The following is a 16,428-nucleotide window of genomic DNA, read 5'->3' as shown; positions in this document are numbered from 1 at the left end:
GCCCACCCCTGTATGTCACACCGCCGCCCAGGGACTAATATTGTTAGTTAAACCTGATGGGCGATCCCCGTAGAGTTATACCTGACTGTAAGGTGTAGATATTATGAGTCAGTAGTCCAGTCCAATCCAGTCAAGTCAAGTCCGGTCCCGTACAGTCCAGTATGGTGTGATACAATGAAACAGATAGAGAGAAGGGGGATGAAAGGGAAGTGGGAGAGATGAGAATAGATGGAAAGATTGGGAGAACACAACAATGATAAGAAAGGACAAGAGGAAGAGATAATGGGAAGAAAGGGACAGAAGTGGAGGAAGAGGTGAATAGAACGGAGAGAGGGAGAGATGATAGGAAGAAAAGAGAAGGAAGGAAGGAGGAGGGTAGAAAGGGAAGAGGAAATGGAGGAAGAGAGAGAGAGAGAGATAAAGGAAATAAAGAAGAAATGAGGGAGAGAAGAATAGAAAAGGGGAGAGAGGGAGAAAAGTGTGAGATAGTGGAGAGAAGGGAAAAGAGGAGGAAGAGGAAGGAAATAAACAAGGTAAATAAGTAAGAAAGCAAACAAAATATTAAAATCAGATGTAATATTCATCATCAGTTTATGAGGACGAGAGAACGATGGCTAGACGAGGCTCGCTTCATCACCAAGTGCTTCACCAAATACGGTTCGGTCTCTGTAATGCTGTCTTCTCTACGTCTCAGCTCTGTAAATAATGACCAGAAAATTCTCACCAGGTTCAAAGTCTGACCTTGAACTGTGACGTTGTTTTTCGGGACAGGTAGGTCAGAGGTCAGGTTGTTTCGGGGCAGTTGATCTGGTTGTTTTCCGGGGCAGTTGGGTCAGAGGTCAGGTTATTTTCCGGGGCAGTTGGGTCAGAGGTCAGGTTATTTTCCGGGGTAGTTGGGTCAGAGGTCAGGTTGTTTTCCAGGGGCAGGTAGGTCAGAGGTCAGGAATATATAACTACTCATACTGGAATAATATAATGTGTCCAAAATGTGTCGTTGTCTTGTACAGTAATATGACACGCGGACTGTTTATTTACGGGGAGGCAGTCTGTTGGAGGTGAGGAGTGTGTTGGAGGAGAGTGTGTGTGGTGGTTAGTGTGTTGAGGAGGTGTGGCGGGGTGGGTTGGGGGTGTGGCGTGGGTTAGGAGTGTGTTGGAGGAGTGTGTGGCGTGGGTGAGGAGTGTGTTGGAGGAGTGTGTGGCGTGGGTTAGGAGTGTGTTTGGAGGAGAGTGTGTGGCGTGGGTTAGGAGTGTGTTGGAGGAAGTGTGTGGCGTGGGTTAGGGTGTGTTGGAGGAGGTGTGGCGTGGGTGAGGGAGTGTGTTGGAGGTGAGAGTGTGGCGTGGGTTGGGAGAGTGTTGGAGGAGAGAGTGTGGCGTGGGTTAGGAGTGTGTTGGAGAGAGTGTGTGGCGTGAGTTAGGGTGTGTTGGAGGAGAGTGTGTGGCGTGGGTGAGGGAGTGTGGAGAATGTGTGGCGTGGGTGAGGGAGTGTGTTGGAGTGCAGTAGCCTGGACGTGAATGTCACAGCGTTGCTTCGTGAATATTATATGATAGCCCGATCGTAAAGTCACCAGCCCGCCTCTAGTGAATAAGTGAGAAGGCTGACGAATCCGGCGCTTTACTTCCTGATCTGAAGGTGTTGTGAGAAGAAGACAGAGAGAAGTTAGGGGAGAGAGGAGAGAGGGGGGAGGTGCGTGTGTCTGTTGGGGGTTGGTGAAAGGAACTGTGATAGTGTTTGAGGTGGAAGGAACTCTGGTGTTAGGGGTGTCACCATGACTACACCACCATCACCATCCCCCTCCCCTCCTCTCCTGGCGTCATCCACTCTCGTGACGCACAGAATAACCTATGACAACCCTTTACTTTTTGACGCACACCACCGAAACACACACACACACACACACACACACACTATGTAATATGTGCAGGATCTTTTAAATGTCTCAGTCTTGTCAACGTTTTCATTTCCAGTATAGACGACGATCATTGTTCATCGTTGTGTCAGGCTTTTGTAGGATTGTATTTTATTCCTAGTGTATACGACGCTAGTTATTGTACAGGGTTCGTGTCGTCACCTTGATGATGCGTTAAAGTGCGTTTCTGGCCGTCATTCTAGAGTTTCGTTCAAGCTGGGGAGTAGAGTTGCGTTGACGTGGGTAATGCAACAGTTTTAAGTCGACGCTTGTGGTTGTTGGAGTAGCACATGCGGTCATTTTATCGAAGCGTGTAAAGCTTGTAGTCTTTAAATCAACGCTTGTAGTCTTTAAATCAACGCTTATAGTCATAATACAAGAATCACGACAAAGTGAAATAAACAGAAAAAAATATCAATGGCATTTTTTCCTTGAATCTCTTAACTCATGTCGACAAAAAAGCCTCGATAATTTTTAGACATTGGCGCTTCCGATACCCAAATATGGCTTTTTTGTGTGTGTATTTGTCGACAATTTTAGGACTGTATCCTGTAGTGTATTTGTTTTTTCTAGTATGAACGACAATGGCCGGGTATTTGTGTAGCTTTTATTTCCAGTATGAACGACGATGGTTGGGTATTTGTGTACCTTTTATTTCCAGTATGAACAACAATGACTGGGCATCATGTTTTATTTATACCAGTATGAACGACGACATCTGGAGAGTTGAGCCGTGCAATGTATAGTTATATTTTTTATTATTATTTCCAGTGCGGACAACGATACCTTTTAAGTTGTATGGTAATAATAGAAGAAAAAGTGTACGATGTCTGGCAAGGTGGGTGACACACACACACACGCCCTCATTCACAGCCTGAATTATACGTGCAGTAAGTCGGCCGCCAGAGGGAGGGAGCGACCGTGCCCGCCACCCACCCCTGAGTTACAGTCGAGCGCTCTTTTATACCCCAGGTTTATTAGGGGGAATCTGGGCGAGTCCAATGTTTACTGAGGGGGGGGGGTAGTCCGCTCAGAAATGCGACAGTTGACGATTAATACTAAAACATTAGACACCACACCCCAGAGACAAGACACCAGACATAAGGCTCCAGACAGCAGACATGTGGACCCAGACATTAGATACCAGACATATGGCTCCAGACAGCAACATCAGACATATGGCTCCAGACAGCAGACATGTGGATCCAGACATTAGATACCAGACATATGGCTCCAGACAGCAACATCAGACATACAGTAAGGCACCAGACATATGATTCCAGACAGCAACATCAAACATATGGCACCAGACATATGGCTCCAGACATATGGCTTCAGACATCATTATACAAATGAGACTGATAGTGAAAGTTTACGAGGATATATTGTAATTTTTATCCCGATGGTGGTAGTGGTGGTAGGTGATGGTGGTAGTGGTGGTAGGTGATAGTGATGGGAGGTGGTAGGTGATGGTGGTAGTGGAGGATAGTTAAAGCCTATATTGGTATGAAACTCCTTGTTAAATTATATCCTCATGGTGATTGGTAGCCATGGTTAGGTTAGGTTAGGTTAGGCTAGTGAGAGCTGGTGTGGTTGTTTATGTCCGGCCGCCACAACAACTTCCGGGTCGCATCGTAACTACCCCGTCAAGGTCCGGGTTACCAGAAGGTCGTTAGTTAATCCTTTAAGAGTGAGAGATATTTATATAGGAGGGGTATTCTTAAAGGGAAAGATATTTATAAAGGGAGGAAGATGCTCACTGAGGGTGTAAGAATTAGCTGAGGAGGAAGGTTGTATTATAGTCCAGGAGACAAGGGAATGTCTCCTCCTTTACCTTCCTCCCTCCCTCCTTCCTCCTATCTCCCTCCTTCCTCCTACCTCCCTCCCTCCCCATCCTACTACCTCCCTCCTCCTACTTACCTCCTCCTCTATACCTCCCTCCCTCCCCCTACTACCTCCCCTCCCTCCCCACCCTACTACCTCCCTCCCTCCTCCTACTACCTCCCTCCCTCCCCTACTACCTCCCTCCCTCCCCCCTACTACCTCCTCCCATCCTACTACCCTCCCTCCTCCCTCCTACTACCTCCTCCTCCCCCTCACCACTTCCCTCCCTCCCCCTACTCCCTCCCTCCTCCCTACTCCCTCCCTCCCTACTCCCTCCCTCCCTCCCCTACTCCCTCCCTCCTCCCCTACTCTCTCTCTCTCTCTCTCTCTCTCTTCTCTCTCTCTCTCTCTCTCTCTCTCTCTCTCTCCTCCATTATTCATAATATATTAATAAGGTCCACCACTGCAACTGTTAAGTCAAATTAAACATTATATTATTCCAGCCTGGCTTTAAATGAGAAGTAATATGTACCCAAGGACGGAGGGGGTGGGGAGGGGTGAGGGCAGGGGGGTGAGGGTGGGGGTGAGAGAACAATACCATTAAACAAAGGATCCACTTTTTTAGGTCGTTCTGCATGGTGGGGGGGTCCGGTGGTGGGGTCCGGTGAGGGGAGAGTGTGGGGTAGAGAGAGAGAGGTTCAGTGATGGTGGGGTGGAAGGAGGGATCGGGTGGAGGGGTAGGATGGGGGGAGAGGGTGGGGATGGGTCGAGTGGTGGGGAGAGGTTGGGGTCGGGTGGTTGAGGTTAATTATTGTTTTAACGCTGCCAGACAACAAAAGCCTTGTTAACATTTCGTCATAAATTACTATTAAATCAGCGATGTCATTTTGTCCTCCGTTTAAACCCCGCCCGGTCACCTGCTGGCTCTCCTAGCTCTCAGGTTCTGTTACTTACAGTGCGTCTGTCTGTCTCTGTCTGTCTTCTCTGTTTGTCTGTCTTTAGGTATTGTAGAGTCTCGGTGTTATAGCGACGCCATTTTGAGCTCCATCTTCCTGCCTTAGTTTAAGTTCACTCACTCAGATGCTCTCTGATGCCTCCACCCAAGTCACATTTTAACGTGCGAACCTTTGAAAGTCTGAACCCTCGATCACTCGGGCCGTAGTGGACCCTCTGACATGTGGGCGGCCGGCAGTGACAGTGTGACTGATCAGGTAGTGACCAGGACCCACGCCACCCTTGGAACTGACTCCAGGACATTTCCCTTTGGAGCTGACTCGGAGGAAGACCTTTAAAACTGAACACCAGGAAAAGACTCATTGTACTTGACTCCAGTAAGATTACTTTGGGATACTCCTGGAGGACCCTTTTGAAACTGAACTGGTAAGACCCTTTTTGGAACTGACCCGGTAAGACCCTTTTGGAACCTGACTCCATTAAGACCCCTGTGGAACTAAACACCAACAGGACAATATAACGACTCTCACAGGCGGGCGGAGGAACACTTGAGTTGCATCTCGGCTTTGTCACCTGTAATTATCGGGAGTAAAGTGACCTCTGGGTGGTTCACTGAGGATAGGGGTGGTGTTGACCTACCACAGTAAAGTAACACACTACCACAGTAAAGTAACACACTACCACAGTAAAGTAACACACTACCACAGTAAAGTAACACATCACCACAGTAAAGTAACACACTACCACAGTAAAGTAACAGCACCACAGTAAAGTAACACACCACCACAGTAAAGTAACACACCATCATAGTAAAGTAACACACCACCACAGTAAAGTAACACCACCACAGTAAAGTAACACACCACCACAGTAAAGTAACACACCACCACAGTAAAGTAACAGCACCACAGTAAAGTAACACACTACCACAGTAAAGTAACAGCACCACAGTAAAGTAACACACCACCACAGTAAAGTAACACACCACCACAGTAAAGTAACACACCACCACAGTAAAGTAACACACCACCACAGTAAAGTAACAGCACCACAGTAAAGTAACACACCACCACAGTAGCGCCACAAGATGTGACTGGAGCCACTATAGGGTAAGGGGTGCTGATGGCTTCTGATTTAGTGTATAGAAAAATGAATAATGGGACAATCTCTACTTTACCCTCCTTCTTTCTCCTTATTCTTTCCTCTTTCTCATCTCCCTGTCTTCTTTCTTCCCGTTGTCTTCTGGTTCTTCCCTACGTGGCGTCTATCCCACATAAAACTTTTCTTGGGGGATTCTTACTTCCTAGCTTTATTTCCTTTAACTATTTCTCTCTTTGTCCTTCCTTCCTTCCTTCCTTCCTTCCTTCCTTCCTTCCTTCCTTCCTTCCTTCCTTCCTTCCTTCCTTCCTTCCTTCCTTCCTTCCTATTTTTCATCCATGTTGCCTCCTTCTTACACATTTCTCCTTCGTTCTTGTTTCTCTTCTCCATATTTTCGTATCATTCTTTCCTCTCCCATCCTTCTCTCCTCATTCATTCCGTTTCTCTTCCTCTCCCTTCTTTTTCTTCCTCTTCCTCCCTCTTTTCCTCTTCCTCCCCTTCCCTCCCCCCTTTCTTCCCTAATCCCTCTCCTTTTCTCCTTCCTCTTCCTCCCCTTTCCTTTCTTCCTCCCCTCGTCTCTCCCCCTCACTCTCCCCGTACTCTAACAGACTAACAGACACAAAAGGCGGGAGATAATAGGCCAAAATCTTATTCCGTACGCTTCTTATCTCTCCCTCTTACTATTTTTATTCCCTCCCACGTCATCCCCTTCAGTTATCTGTGTTGTGTCTGTCTCTCCTCTTCATTGATGTTGCCGTCTTGGTGGTCCCGTCTTTACGCACTCCTCTCAAGCATAAGGAAGATTCTAATATTAATGAATTTTACGGTATGTTATATAGTGGCTACATTCACCGTGTTTACATTCATTAGTTGACCATAGATACCGTGTAGACATTATCAGCTGACTACAGTCCCCGTGTTGATGAATGGCGTGTACAGGGGACATCTTGTATTAGAATTGGCCTCTACATCATATGACCATAAGACCCAGTATTAAATGATTAATGACAAGTTTGTATTAGATGTGTATTTTCTGGCCGCCTCCTGAGCAGAGCCGCGGTGATTAATGGGGCTCTGGTAGACGTGTGTTTTCTCAGTCTAGAGCAGCTGACTGGGGGCACCCCACTGTGATTAATGAAACTTTTGTGTGTTAGATCTGCCGGACAGGAACCTCTCCCCGGGACGACCCTCACACTCTACATTTATATCACGAAGCTAACAAAGACCGTTCTTGTTAGGACTTTTACCTTAGGGTTCTCCCCAGACTTTGGTAACTAAACATAACATTTTATTGTTGCCGACGTGGATGAAAAATTAATGTACAACCTAATAAGACTCTGGACCCAGGACTCAACCCAGTGACCTTAAAGTTGTGAGTCCAGTCCAGTCCAGTACAGTGAACATCACACCATGGTTCATAATACTTTAATGCCCCGCCAACGTGGCTAAGTGAATTATACCTTTCCCTGGTCTGTGTGTGTGTGTGTGTGTGTGTGTGTGTGTGTGTGTGTGTGTGTGTGTGTGTGAGGGTTCCCACCAGCAGGCGCTTCCACTATACTGACCTCAACTACATCTGCTTACTTGTTGCCCCGGTTGTCTATTCATCCGGATTCTCAAAAACACATCGCGTTACTATTTGTTTCCCCAAGTGGAATTTAGAGAACCGAATTCAATCATAGTCCAGTCCCTGTACTATTCCGACGCCATTTTTAGCTCTGTCAGCTTCATAACGTTGATGTAAGGCAGTTAGAGGTGTTTTTCAGATCATCACTAAGAGAATATTTAAGAATCTGGGTCTTGTGTTGTCAACTGCCCCATCCTGCTTGCCTGTGTTCCAGTGTCTTCTTACCTTATCCGCGCCTTACTACCCATGTTCCAGCCTTCCTTCCCATGTTCCGGTGCCTTCCTTACCCATGTTCAGCCTCCCCGTGTTCCGCGCTCCTACCGATGTTCCACCTTCCTCCCTGTGTTCCGCGCCTTCCTCCCCGTGTTCCATGCCATCCTACCTGTGTTCGGCGCCTCCCGTGTTCGGCGCCTTCCTCCCGTGTTCCGCGCCTTCCTACCCATGTTCCTGCGCCTTCCTCCCCTGTGCCTGGCGCCTTCCTCCCGTGTCTGGCGCCTTCCTCCCCGTGTTCGGCGCCTTCCTCCCTGCACCCGCGCCTTCCTTCCCGTGTTCGGCGCCTCCCGTGTTCCGCGCCTTCCTCCCCGTGTTCCAACTATTCCTACCCATGTTCCGCGCCATCCTACCCGTGTTCCGCGCCTTCCTTCCCGTGTTCCGCGCCTTCCATACTACCTATATGATCTGAACACGTATGAGTTTGATTGTCTCTCTAGTTAGGTCCAGTGAGATTATAATGTTCTCTGACTTCATTTGACCAACAGTACAGGACCAATAGCACATTACCCTCACATATTGAGACAGTATAAGCTTAAAGTGAAGAAGTGGTGAGGCAAATCGAATAACCGAATGGGAAATAGTAATTGAAATTGAACATATTGAAAACACTTAATCATAAACATTATATCTTACTTATTTGTGGACATAAAGGCATAATGATTAAGTGATGTGGTCTTGATGGTAAATATCCTTGGAGGTGTAGTACCCAATTGACCAAAGCCAGGACAACACAAAGAAGAGCCGAGCTTCTCTCTCCTCCCGCTGTTTAATAAAAGATGACAAGCAATTTGGGACGTAATTGTTGAGATATTTATATTTTCTTGAGCTAAACCCCAGGTATTATGTGTGTTGACAGAGAGATAAATGTAACGTGACGATACTTGACGGTCGCTGGTGGTGTTGTTGGTGGCTTTCAGTGATGATGCTGACAGCTGAGGTGTTGTTGGGTGGGTGGGTGCGTCCTCAGTTTTATGTTCTCAATGCAAAAATATGATCGTGTGCTAGTAACTTCTCCCTCCTGTGAGAGAGTCCAGCACTAACTCTCACTCTTCCCTCCCTCCTGTGAGAGAGTCCAGCACTAACTCTCACTCCTCCCTCCCTCCTGTGAGAGAGTCCAGCACTAACTCTCACTCCTCCCTCCCTCCTGTGAGAGAGTCCAGCACTAACTCTCACTCCTCCCTCCCTCCTGTGAGAGAGTCCAGCACTAACTCTCCTCTTCTCTCCCCCACAACAGCAAGACTGTCCGAGCGGGCGTCTCACTCCAGACAAGTTCGTTGACATGTACAAAATGTTCTTCCCATCCGGCAACGCGGAGGAATTCTGTGATCACGTGTTCAGAACCTTCGACATGGACAAGAACGGCTATATAGACTTCAAGGTCAGTGTTCTCGTGTTCTTTCTCTCGGCTCTTCCATATAATGTGATTTTTTTCTATGTTCTGTGATTTTTTCTGCCTTTGTCAATGTGCTTTGGGCATGAGGCCACAAAATTAATATTGTTAGTTTGTTTAACTTTTCATCTGATTCATGGTAGGTGTGTTGTAGTGTACAGGGAGAGTGTAGGTGTGTTGTAGTGTACAGGGAGAGTGTAGGTGTGTTGTAGTGTACAGGGAGAGTGTAGGTGTGTTGTAGTGTACAGGGAGAGTGTAGGTGTGTGTTAGTGTACAGGGAGAGTGTATTTTTGGTGGGTGAGGAGTGTAGTAGGGGTGCTGCTGTAAGTGTAGGTGGGTGGGTTAGTGAGTACTACACCTCTCACACCCACTATACCTCCCACACCTGCACCTCCCACACCTGTACCACACCTCCTCACCTGTACTATACTCCCACACCTGTAGTACACTCCACACCTGTACCACACCTCCCACACCTGTGTACTACTCCTCCCACACCTGTGTACCACACCTCCCACACCTGTACTACACCTCCTGCACCTGTACTACACCTCCCACACCTGCAGTACACCTCCCACACCTGTACTACACCTCCCACACCTGTACTACACCTTCCACACCTGTACTACACCTCCCACACCTGTACCACACCCTCCCCACCTGTAGTACACCCCCACACCCGTACCACACCTCCCACACCTGTGCTACACCCCCACACCTGTGCTACACCCCCCACACCTGTGCCACACCCCCCACACCTGTGCCACACCCCACACCCAGCTACACCCCACACCTGTACTACACCCCCACACCCAGCACCCCCACACCTGTGCTACACCCCCACACCCAGCACACTCACAATCTGTACCTACACCTCCCCCAATCTGTACTATACCCTCCCACACCTGTAGTACACCCCACACCTGTACTACACCTCCCACACCTGTACTACACCCTCCCACACCTGTACTACACCCCCACACCTGTACTACACCCCCTACACCTGTACTACACCTTCCACACCTGTGCTACACCCCACACCTGTACTACACTTCCCACACCACCTGTGCTACAATCACACCTTGCACTACACCTTCCACACCTGTTCTACACCCCCACACCCAGTACCACACCTTCCACACCTGTTCTACACCCCACACCTGTACTACACCTCCCACACCTGTGCTACACCTTCCACACCTGTTCACACCCCACACCTGTACTACACCTCCCACACCTGTGCTACACCCCCACACCTGTACCTATACCCTCCACACCTGTGCTACAACTCCACACCTGTACTACACCTTCCACACCTGTACACCCCTCCACACCTGTACTCACCTCCCACACCTGTACTACACCTCCCACACCTGTACTACACCCCCACACCTGTACTACACCTTCCACACCTGTTCTACACCCCCCACACCTGTACTATACCCTCCCACACCTGTGCCACACCCCCACACCTGTACTACACCCTTCCACACCTGTGTGCCACACCCCCACACCTGTGTCACACCTCCCACACCTGTGCTACACCCCCACACCTGTGCTACACCTCCACACCTGTGCTACACCCACCAGTACCTCACACCCACACCTGTAGTACACCTCCACCTGTAGTACACCCACACTCCAGCAACTCTCACACCTGTACCACACCTCCCACCTGTGCTACACCCCCACACCTGTACTACACCTCCACACCCGTGCTACACCCCACACCTGTACTACACCTCCCACACCTGTGCTACACCCCCACACACCTGTGCTACACCCCCACACCTGTACTACACCTCCCACACCTGTACCACACCTCCCACACCTGTAGTACACCTCCACACCTGTAGCACCCCCCACACCTGTGCACCCCTACTCTCCCTCTTCTTCACTGTCACTATGCTCTGTTTTCCCTTCATCATGCTGACCTCCCTCCCCTCCCTCCTCCCTCCCTCCCTCCCTCCCTCTTTCCTCTCTTCCTATACCTGGGACTCTCTTATCTCTCCCTGGCACCCTCTGATCTCCCTCCCTCCTCCTCTTCCTAAATCCCTTGAACATTCTTTCTCCTGGAGCCCCTTCCTCCTTCCCTCTCCCTGGCACTCCCATCCTCTTCCCTATCATCGGCACCCTCCCCTCTCCCTGCACCTTCTCCCTCCCTCCCTGGCACCCTTATTCCTCCCTCTCCCTGGCACCCTCCTCCTCCTCTCCCTGGCACCCTTCTCCCTCCCTTCTCTGGCACCCTATATCACTCCCCCTCTCCTGGCACTCCTTCTCCTCCTCCCCTGGCACCCTTTATCTCTCCTCTCCTGGCACTTCTATTCCTCCTTCTCCTGGCACCTCTCCCTCCCTCCCTGGCACTCCTTCCTCCTCTCTGGCACTCCGATACCTCTCTCCCTGGCACTCCTGATACCCTCTCCCTGGCACTCCTTATTCCTCCTCTCCCCACCTTTACCCCTTCTCCCTGGCACCCTTCTCCCTCCTCTCCCTGGCACCTCTCCCCCTGCCCTGGCACCCTTCTCCCTCCCTTTCCTGCCACTCCATCTCTCCTCCCTCTGTCTCTTCACCATTGGATTTGTTGTTGTAAGTCGTGACGGTAGGGGCTGTGTGTTAGCTGTGAGGCTGGGTGTGTAGGTCTGGGTAGGGACAGGGTGTCTAGGGTCTGGGTGTGTAGGACAGGGTGTCAAGGGGCTGTGTCAAGGGGCTGCGTCAAGGGGCTGGGTGTCTAGGGGCTGGGTGTCAAGGGGCTGTGTCTAGGCTGGGTGTCAAGGGGCTGTGTCATGGGGCTGGGTGTGTAGGTTGTAGCTGGGTGTCAAGGGGCTGTGTCTAGGGGCTGGGTGTCAAGGCTGGGTGTCAAGGCTGTGTAGGGGCTGTGTGTAGGCTGGGTGTGTAGGGACAGGAAATAAGGCTGTGTCATGGGGCTGTGTGTCACGGGGCTGGGTGTCAAGGGCTGTGTGTCAAGGGGCTAGGGGCTGGGTGTCTAGGGGCTGGGTGAGCCAGTAGTGGTTAGAACGAGTTATATTAATTTAAGCTTTTGACAGATTTTTTTTTCATTAATTTGTGTGATGATTATTATTATTATTATTATTATTATTATTATTATTATTATTATTATTATTATTATTATTATTATTATTATAAAGTATTCCTTTACCGGATTAATTGGTGAGCAGCCAAATTAGTTAAGGTAGAATGTCGGTAACTGGTAAATATTCTCTTTGCCGGACAAAATGTTTCCTAAACCGGATTTATTCTAATTAATGTAATTTCCTGGGTTTTGTTCTGGAACCGACAAAATATTAACTTCATACTCCGGAAGAGGAAAAGTTTGTAAAGTTTGTAAAGATAAAAATCAACGGAAATTTCCCCTTGTGATTAACCGGATATAAGAAAATATCTGAAGAGAACTCAGTGGCGGCTCCCAAATCCGGTTATTGGAAACTTGCCGGTTAAGTGAGATGTCGATGTATGTGTTATTGTTTTTGTTGCTGCGCTTGATGCTGTTGTTTTATTGTTAGTTTTATTAATGTTGTCAATTATTATTATTATTATTATTATTATTATTATTATTATTATTATTATTATTATTATTATTATTATTATTATTATTGTTGTTATTTATTATTATTATTATTATTATTATTATTATTATTATTATTATTATTATTATTATTATTATTATTATTATTACCAGAATCGTCATTATTCTTTTATTTATTACTCTCATTATTTTGACTTTGCGGGGCGCAGCGGAGCAAAGTCAAGGTAAGACTTTGCTCTATGTACTGTAAGTGTGTTGGTGATGCATGTGTGTGCCAAGGGCCATAAGACGCCTCAACATGACCCAAGTGGAGTCAAAAATTGGCACCCTGATTGACCTGACTTGACCTCTACCTGTAGTACATGTAACCTCGACCTCGTGTAATATCCTGTAATTTTGTTTTTTAATTTGACAGGTACAGTGATCATCTCTCCCCTTCCCCCCCCTCCCCTTACCACCTTCCCCTGTATTAGCACATACCTGTAGGTTGGTGTGGGAGCGTTCGGGGCTATATCGCGTGTTGGAGACTAGACGTGTACACCTATAACCCACGGCTCCGTTGCTCCTGTTGTTGTTGTAGTTATGGTTATTATTGTTATTACTATATTTATTATTATTATTATTATTATTATCATTTATTACTGTTATTATTATTGGTTTTTTAATTAGTACTAAAGTAGTTGAAATAGTAGTGCAGGGTCGTAAGAATAGTCGTAATAGTAGCCGTAGTAACTGTGATGGTATTCAGTAATTGCTACAAAAACTACTATTGTATTGGAAACTTGTTAGTTCCTGTGTCAGCAAGGTACAGGCTAAGTGACTATTGGTTCCTGTGTCAGCAAGGTACAGGCTAAGTGACTATTGGTTCCTGTGTCAGCAAGGTACAAGTTAAATGACTTAGTTCCTGTGTCAGCAAGGTACAGATTAAGTGACTATTGGTTCCTGTGTCAGCAAGTTACAGGTTAAGTGACTATTGGTTCCTGTGTCAGCAAGGTTAAATGACTTAGTTCCTGTGTCAGCAAGGTACAGATTAAGTGACTATTGGTTCCTGTGTCAGCAAGTTACAGGTTAAGTGACTATTGGTTCCTGTGTCAGCAAGTTACAGGTTAAGTGACTATTGGTTCCTGTGTCAGCAAGGTACAAGTTAAATGACACCACCTACTATACCAGCTCCACTCCACTACCTCTGCCCGACTTCTCCGACGCGTACGTGTGTGCGTCCGTGTCCCTGCCATCCACCACCAACCGTCCCTCCCATTCCACCATCCCTCCCACCTCACCACTTTCCCTCCCACCTTACCACTATCCCCCCTTCCCTCCTATACCACTATCCCTCCCATACTACCATCCCTCCCATCCCTCCCTCTCATCCCGGTCACAAATTCCTAAATGCTCTGGTGTTAACTTTTCACAGAACAGCGGAGATGTGAGCACCGCGTATCCCTAACTGACTCGCTAAAAGCAACGCTACAGATTTTATGGGCAAAATCGCGTTACATTTTCACCGAGACTGAACATAAACTAGATGGCGTTCTCTTGTTCCTCACCTCCGGGAGACATATTGAATGCAGAGATTGAACACGCAGGGCTGAATGCAGGAAGTGAACAGAGAATGAACGCAGGGCTTGAATGTAGGGACTGAACGTAGGGACTGAACGCAGGAAATGAATAGAGACTGAACGCAGGAAATTAATAGAGACTGAATACAGGAAGTGAATTCAGAAACGGAACATGGACTGAACACACGGACTGAACAGAAGGGTTGGATGCAAGGGCTGGACGTAGAGACTGAACGCAGGGACTGAACGCAGGGATTAAACACACAGACTGAACACAGGTACTAAACACAAACTGAACACACAGACTGAACACACAGACAGAACACACAGACTGAACACACAGACAGAACACACAGACAATACACAGACAGAACACACAGACAGAACACACAGACTGAGCACACAGACAGAACACACACACAGAACACAAGGACTGTGCACACTACTCCCGCCACCTCATTATTTACACAGCCTTCAGGAGTTGCGTGCCCGTAGAAGCTTTACCTGTACTGTATTATTCACTGTTAATGACCTTCCTGACGTCATTCTTCCGTTATGTCTGGTTATTACTCTCTCTCCATGTGTGTGTGTGTGTGTGTGTGTGTGTGTGTGTGTGTGTGTGTGTGTGTGTAACTGAAAACATTACTATCAATCAAACAATAAGTTGGTCTATACTACCCCAGTCAACACTACAACTGCTAAACCAACAAACAAACAAACAAAATAATCAAACAAAAACATACAAACAGACGATGATACAAACAGGTAAACCGCTCGGCTCAATTATTTAAGGGAAAAATAATTTCATAGCGGACACACCACCCGTCGGTCTGTACTGTCATTTGCCCTTGCGTAGAAGTGTGTTCTTACGTCCATTGGGTAAAGAGGGTGGGAAGGATGAGAAGAGGGAAGAGGAATCGAGGATGATGATTGAACGGGAGGAGTAGGTGTAAAGGTGTGTGTGTGTGTGGTTAGTGCCTGGGGAGGGGCTGTGGAACGATAAGTGGAGGATGTGATAAGTACTCTCAGGTGGAGGAGGAAGAGAGGAGGAGGAGTATAAGTGGTGAGGAAGGTCTTGAGTGCCAGGGGAGGAGGAGAGAGAGGAGTATGATGTGTAAGGAAGGAAGGAAGGAAGGGAGGAGAGAGGGAGGAAGGGGAGAGATGAGTGCAGTGTGGAAGAGGAGGAGGAGGAGAGGGGGTGTTGAGAGGAAGAGAGAGGATCAGGAGCGAATATTGTGAGTACCAAGGAAGGGAAGGAGTGGGATGAAGAGGGAGGAGTGGGAATATATTTAGGGAGGGAGGTAGACGAGGTGAGTGCCCCCCCCCCCTCCCCTCACACTGCACCGGCGCTCGCCCAACCCTCATATCTCACTTTAAGGAAAGAGGACCTGGGCTCTTCGATTGATTTTCTCAATGACCTCGCTTATGACCCTCCCTGTGCCCCCTTTACCCACTACCTGTTCCTCACATACCCACCCCAAATACCCATCCATACCCACACGCATACCCTACCCCATTTTGGTTCATCTCCTGCCTCCCCCCAAAAAAAAGTCTTCTCTTACCCGCGTTTTACCCTCTAGTTAGTGGACTGTTCTCGCTGGAGATCATCTCTTTGAGCATTATTGATTCTCGGGTGAGGGGTGGAAAAGTGACGCCACATTGAGACAGTGTTGTAAGCCATCCAGGGGAGTGTGTTATGTGTCACCCTATGATACACGACGCTTCAACAAGTGAGTGTTTATGGGGAGGTGTTCTTAGGTGGTAGTGGTTGAGGCCCAGAAGGAGGAGAGGGTGTTATACAGGTGTGGTGTAGTGTTGGAGGCCCAGGGGAAGGAGGTGGTGTTCTTCTGCAGGTGTGGTGTAGGTGTTGGAGGAGTCCAGAAGGAGGAGGTGTTCTACAGGTGTGGTGTAGTGTTGGAGGTCCAGGAGGAGGAGGTGTTCTGGTGTGGTGTAGTGTTGGAGGCCCAGAAGGAGGAGGAGGTGTTCTACAGGTGTGGTGTAGTGTTGGAGGTCCAGGAGGAGGAGGAGGTGTTCCACAGGTGTGGTGTAGTGTTGGAGGCCCAGGAAGGAGGTGGTGTTCTTCTACAGGTGTGGTGTAGTGTTGGAGGTCCAGGAGGAGGAGGTGGTGTTCTTCTACAGGTGTGGTGTAGTGTTGGAGGTCCAGGAGGAGGAGGAGGTGTTCTACAGGTGTGGTGTAGTGTTGGAGGCCCAGGAGAAGGAGGTTGTGTTCTTCTGCAGGTATGGTGTCAGTGTTG

The 16,428-nt window shown here is 48.2% G+C and overlaps 1 protein-coding gene across 1 annotated transcript in view; it reads left to right on the top strand.

The window, feature by feature from the left end:
- The window catches only part of LOC121860807 (neuronal calcium sensor 2-like), an 84,894-nt gene that overhangs the window by 39,033 nt on the left and 29,433 nt on the right, over positions 1–16,428 (top strand). Inside the window, exon 2 of the mRNA XM_042358195.1 lies at positions 8,915–9,058. Within this exon, the coding sequence (XP_042214129.1) occupies positions 8,915–9,058 (144 nt within the window). The remainder of the gene's footprint in view (positions 1–8,914; positions 9,059–16,428) is intronic.

The sequence above is a fragment of the Homarus americanus genome, unplaced genomic scaffold, assembly GCF_018991925.1.
Source record: "Homarus americanus isolate GMGI-L3 unplaced genomic scaffold, GMGI_Hamer_2.0 scaffold23617, whole genome shotgun sequence".
In the NCBI taxonomy this organism is placed as follows: Eukaryota; Metazoa; Arthropoda; class Malacostraca; order Decapoda; family Nephropidae; genus Homarus; species Homarus americanus.
This window is presented reverse-complemented; position numbering and strand designations above follow the sequence as displayed.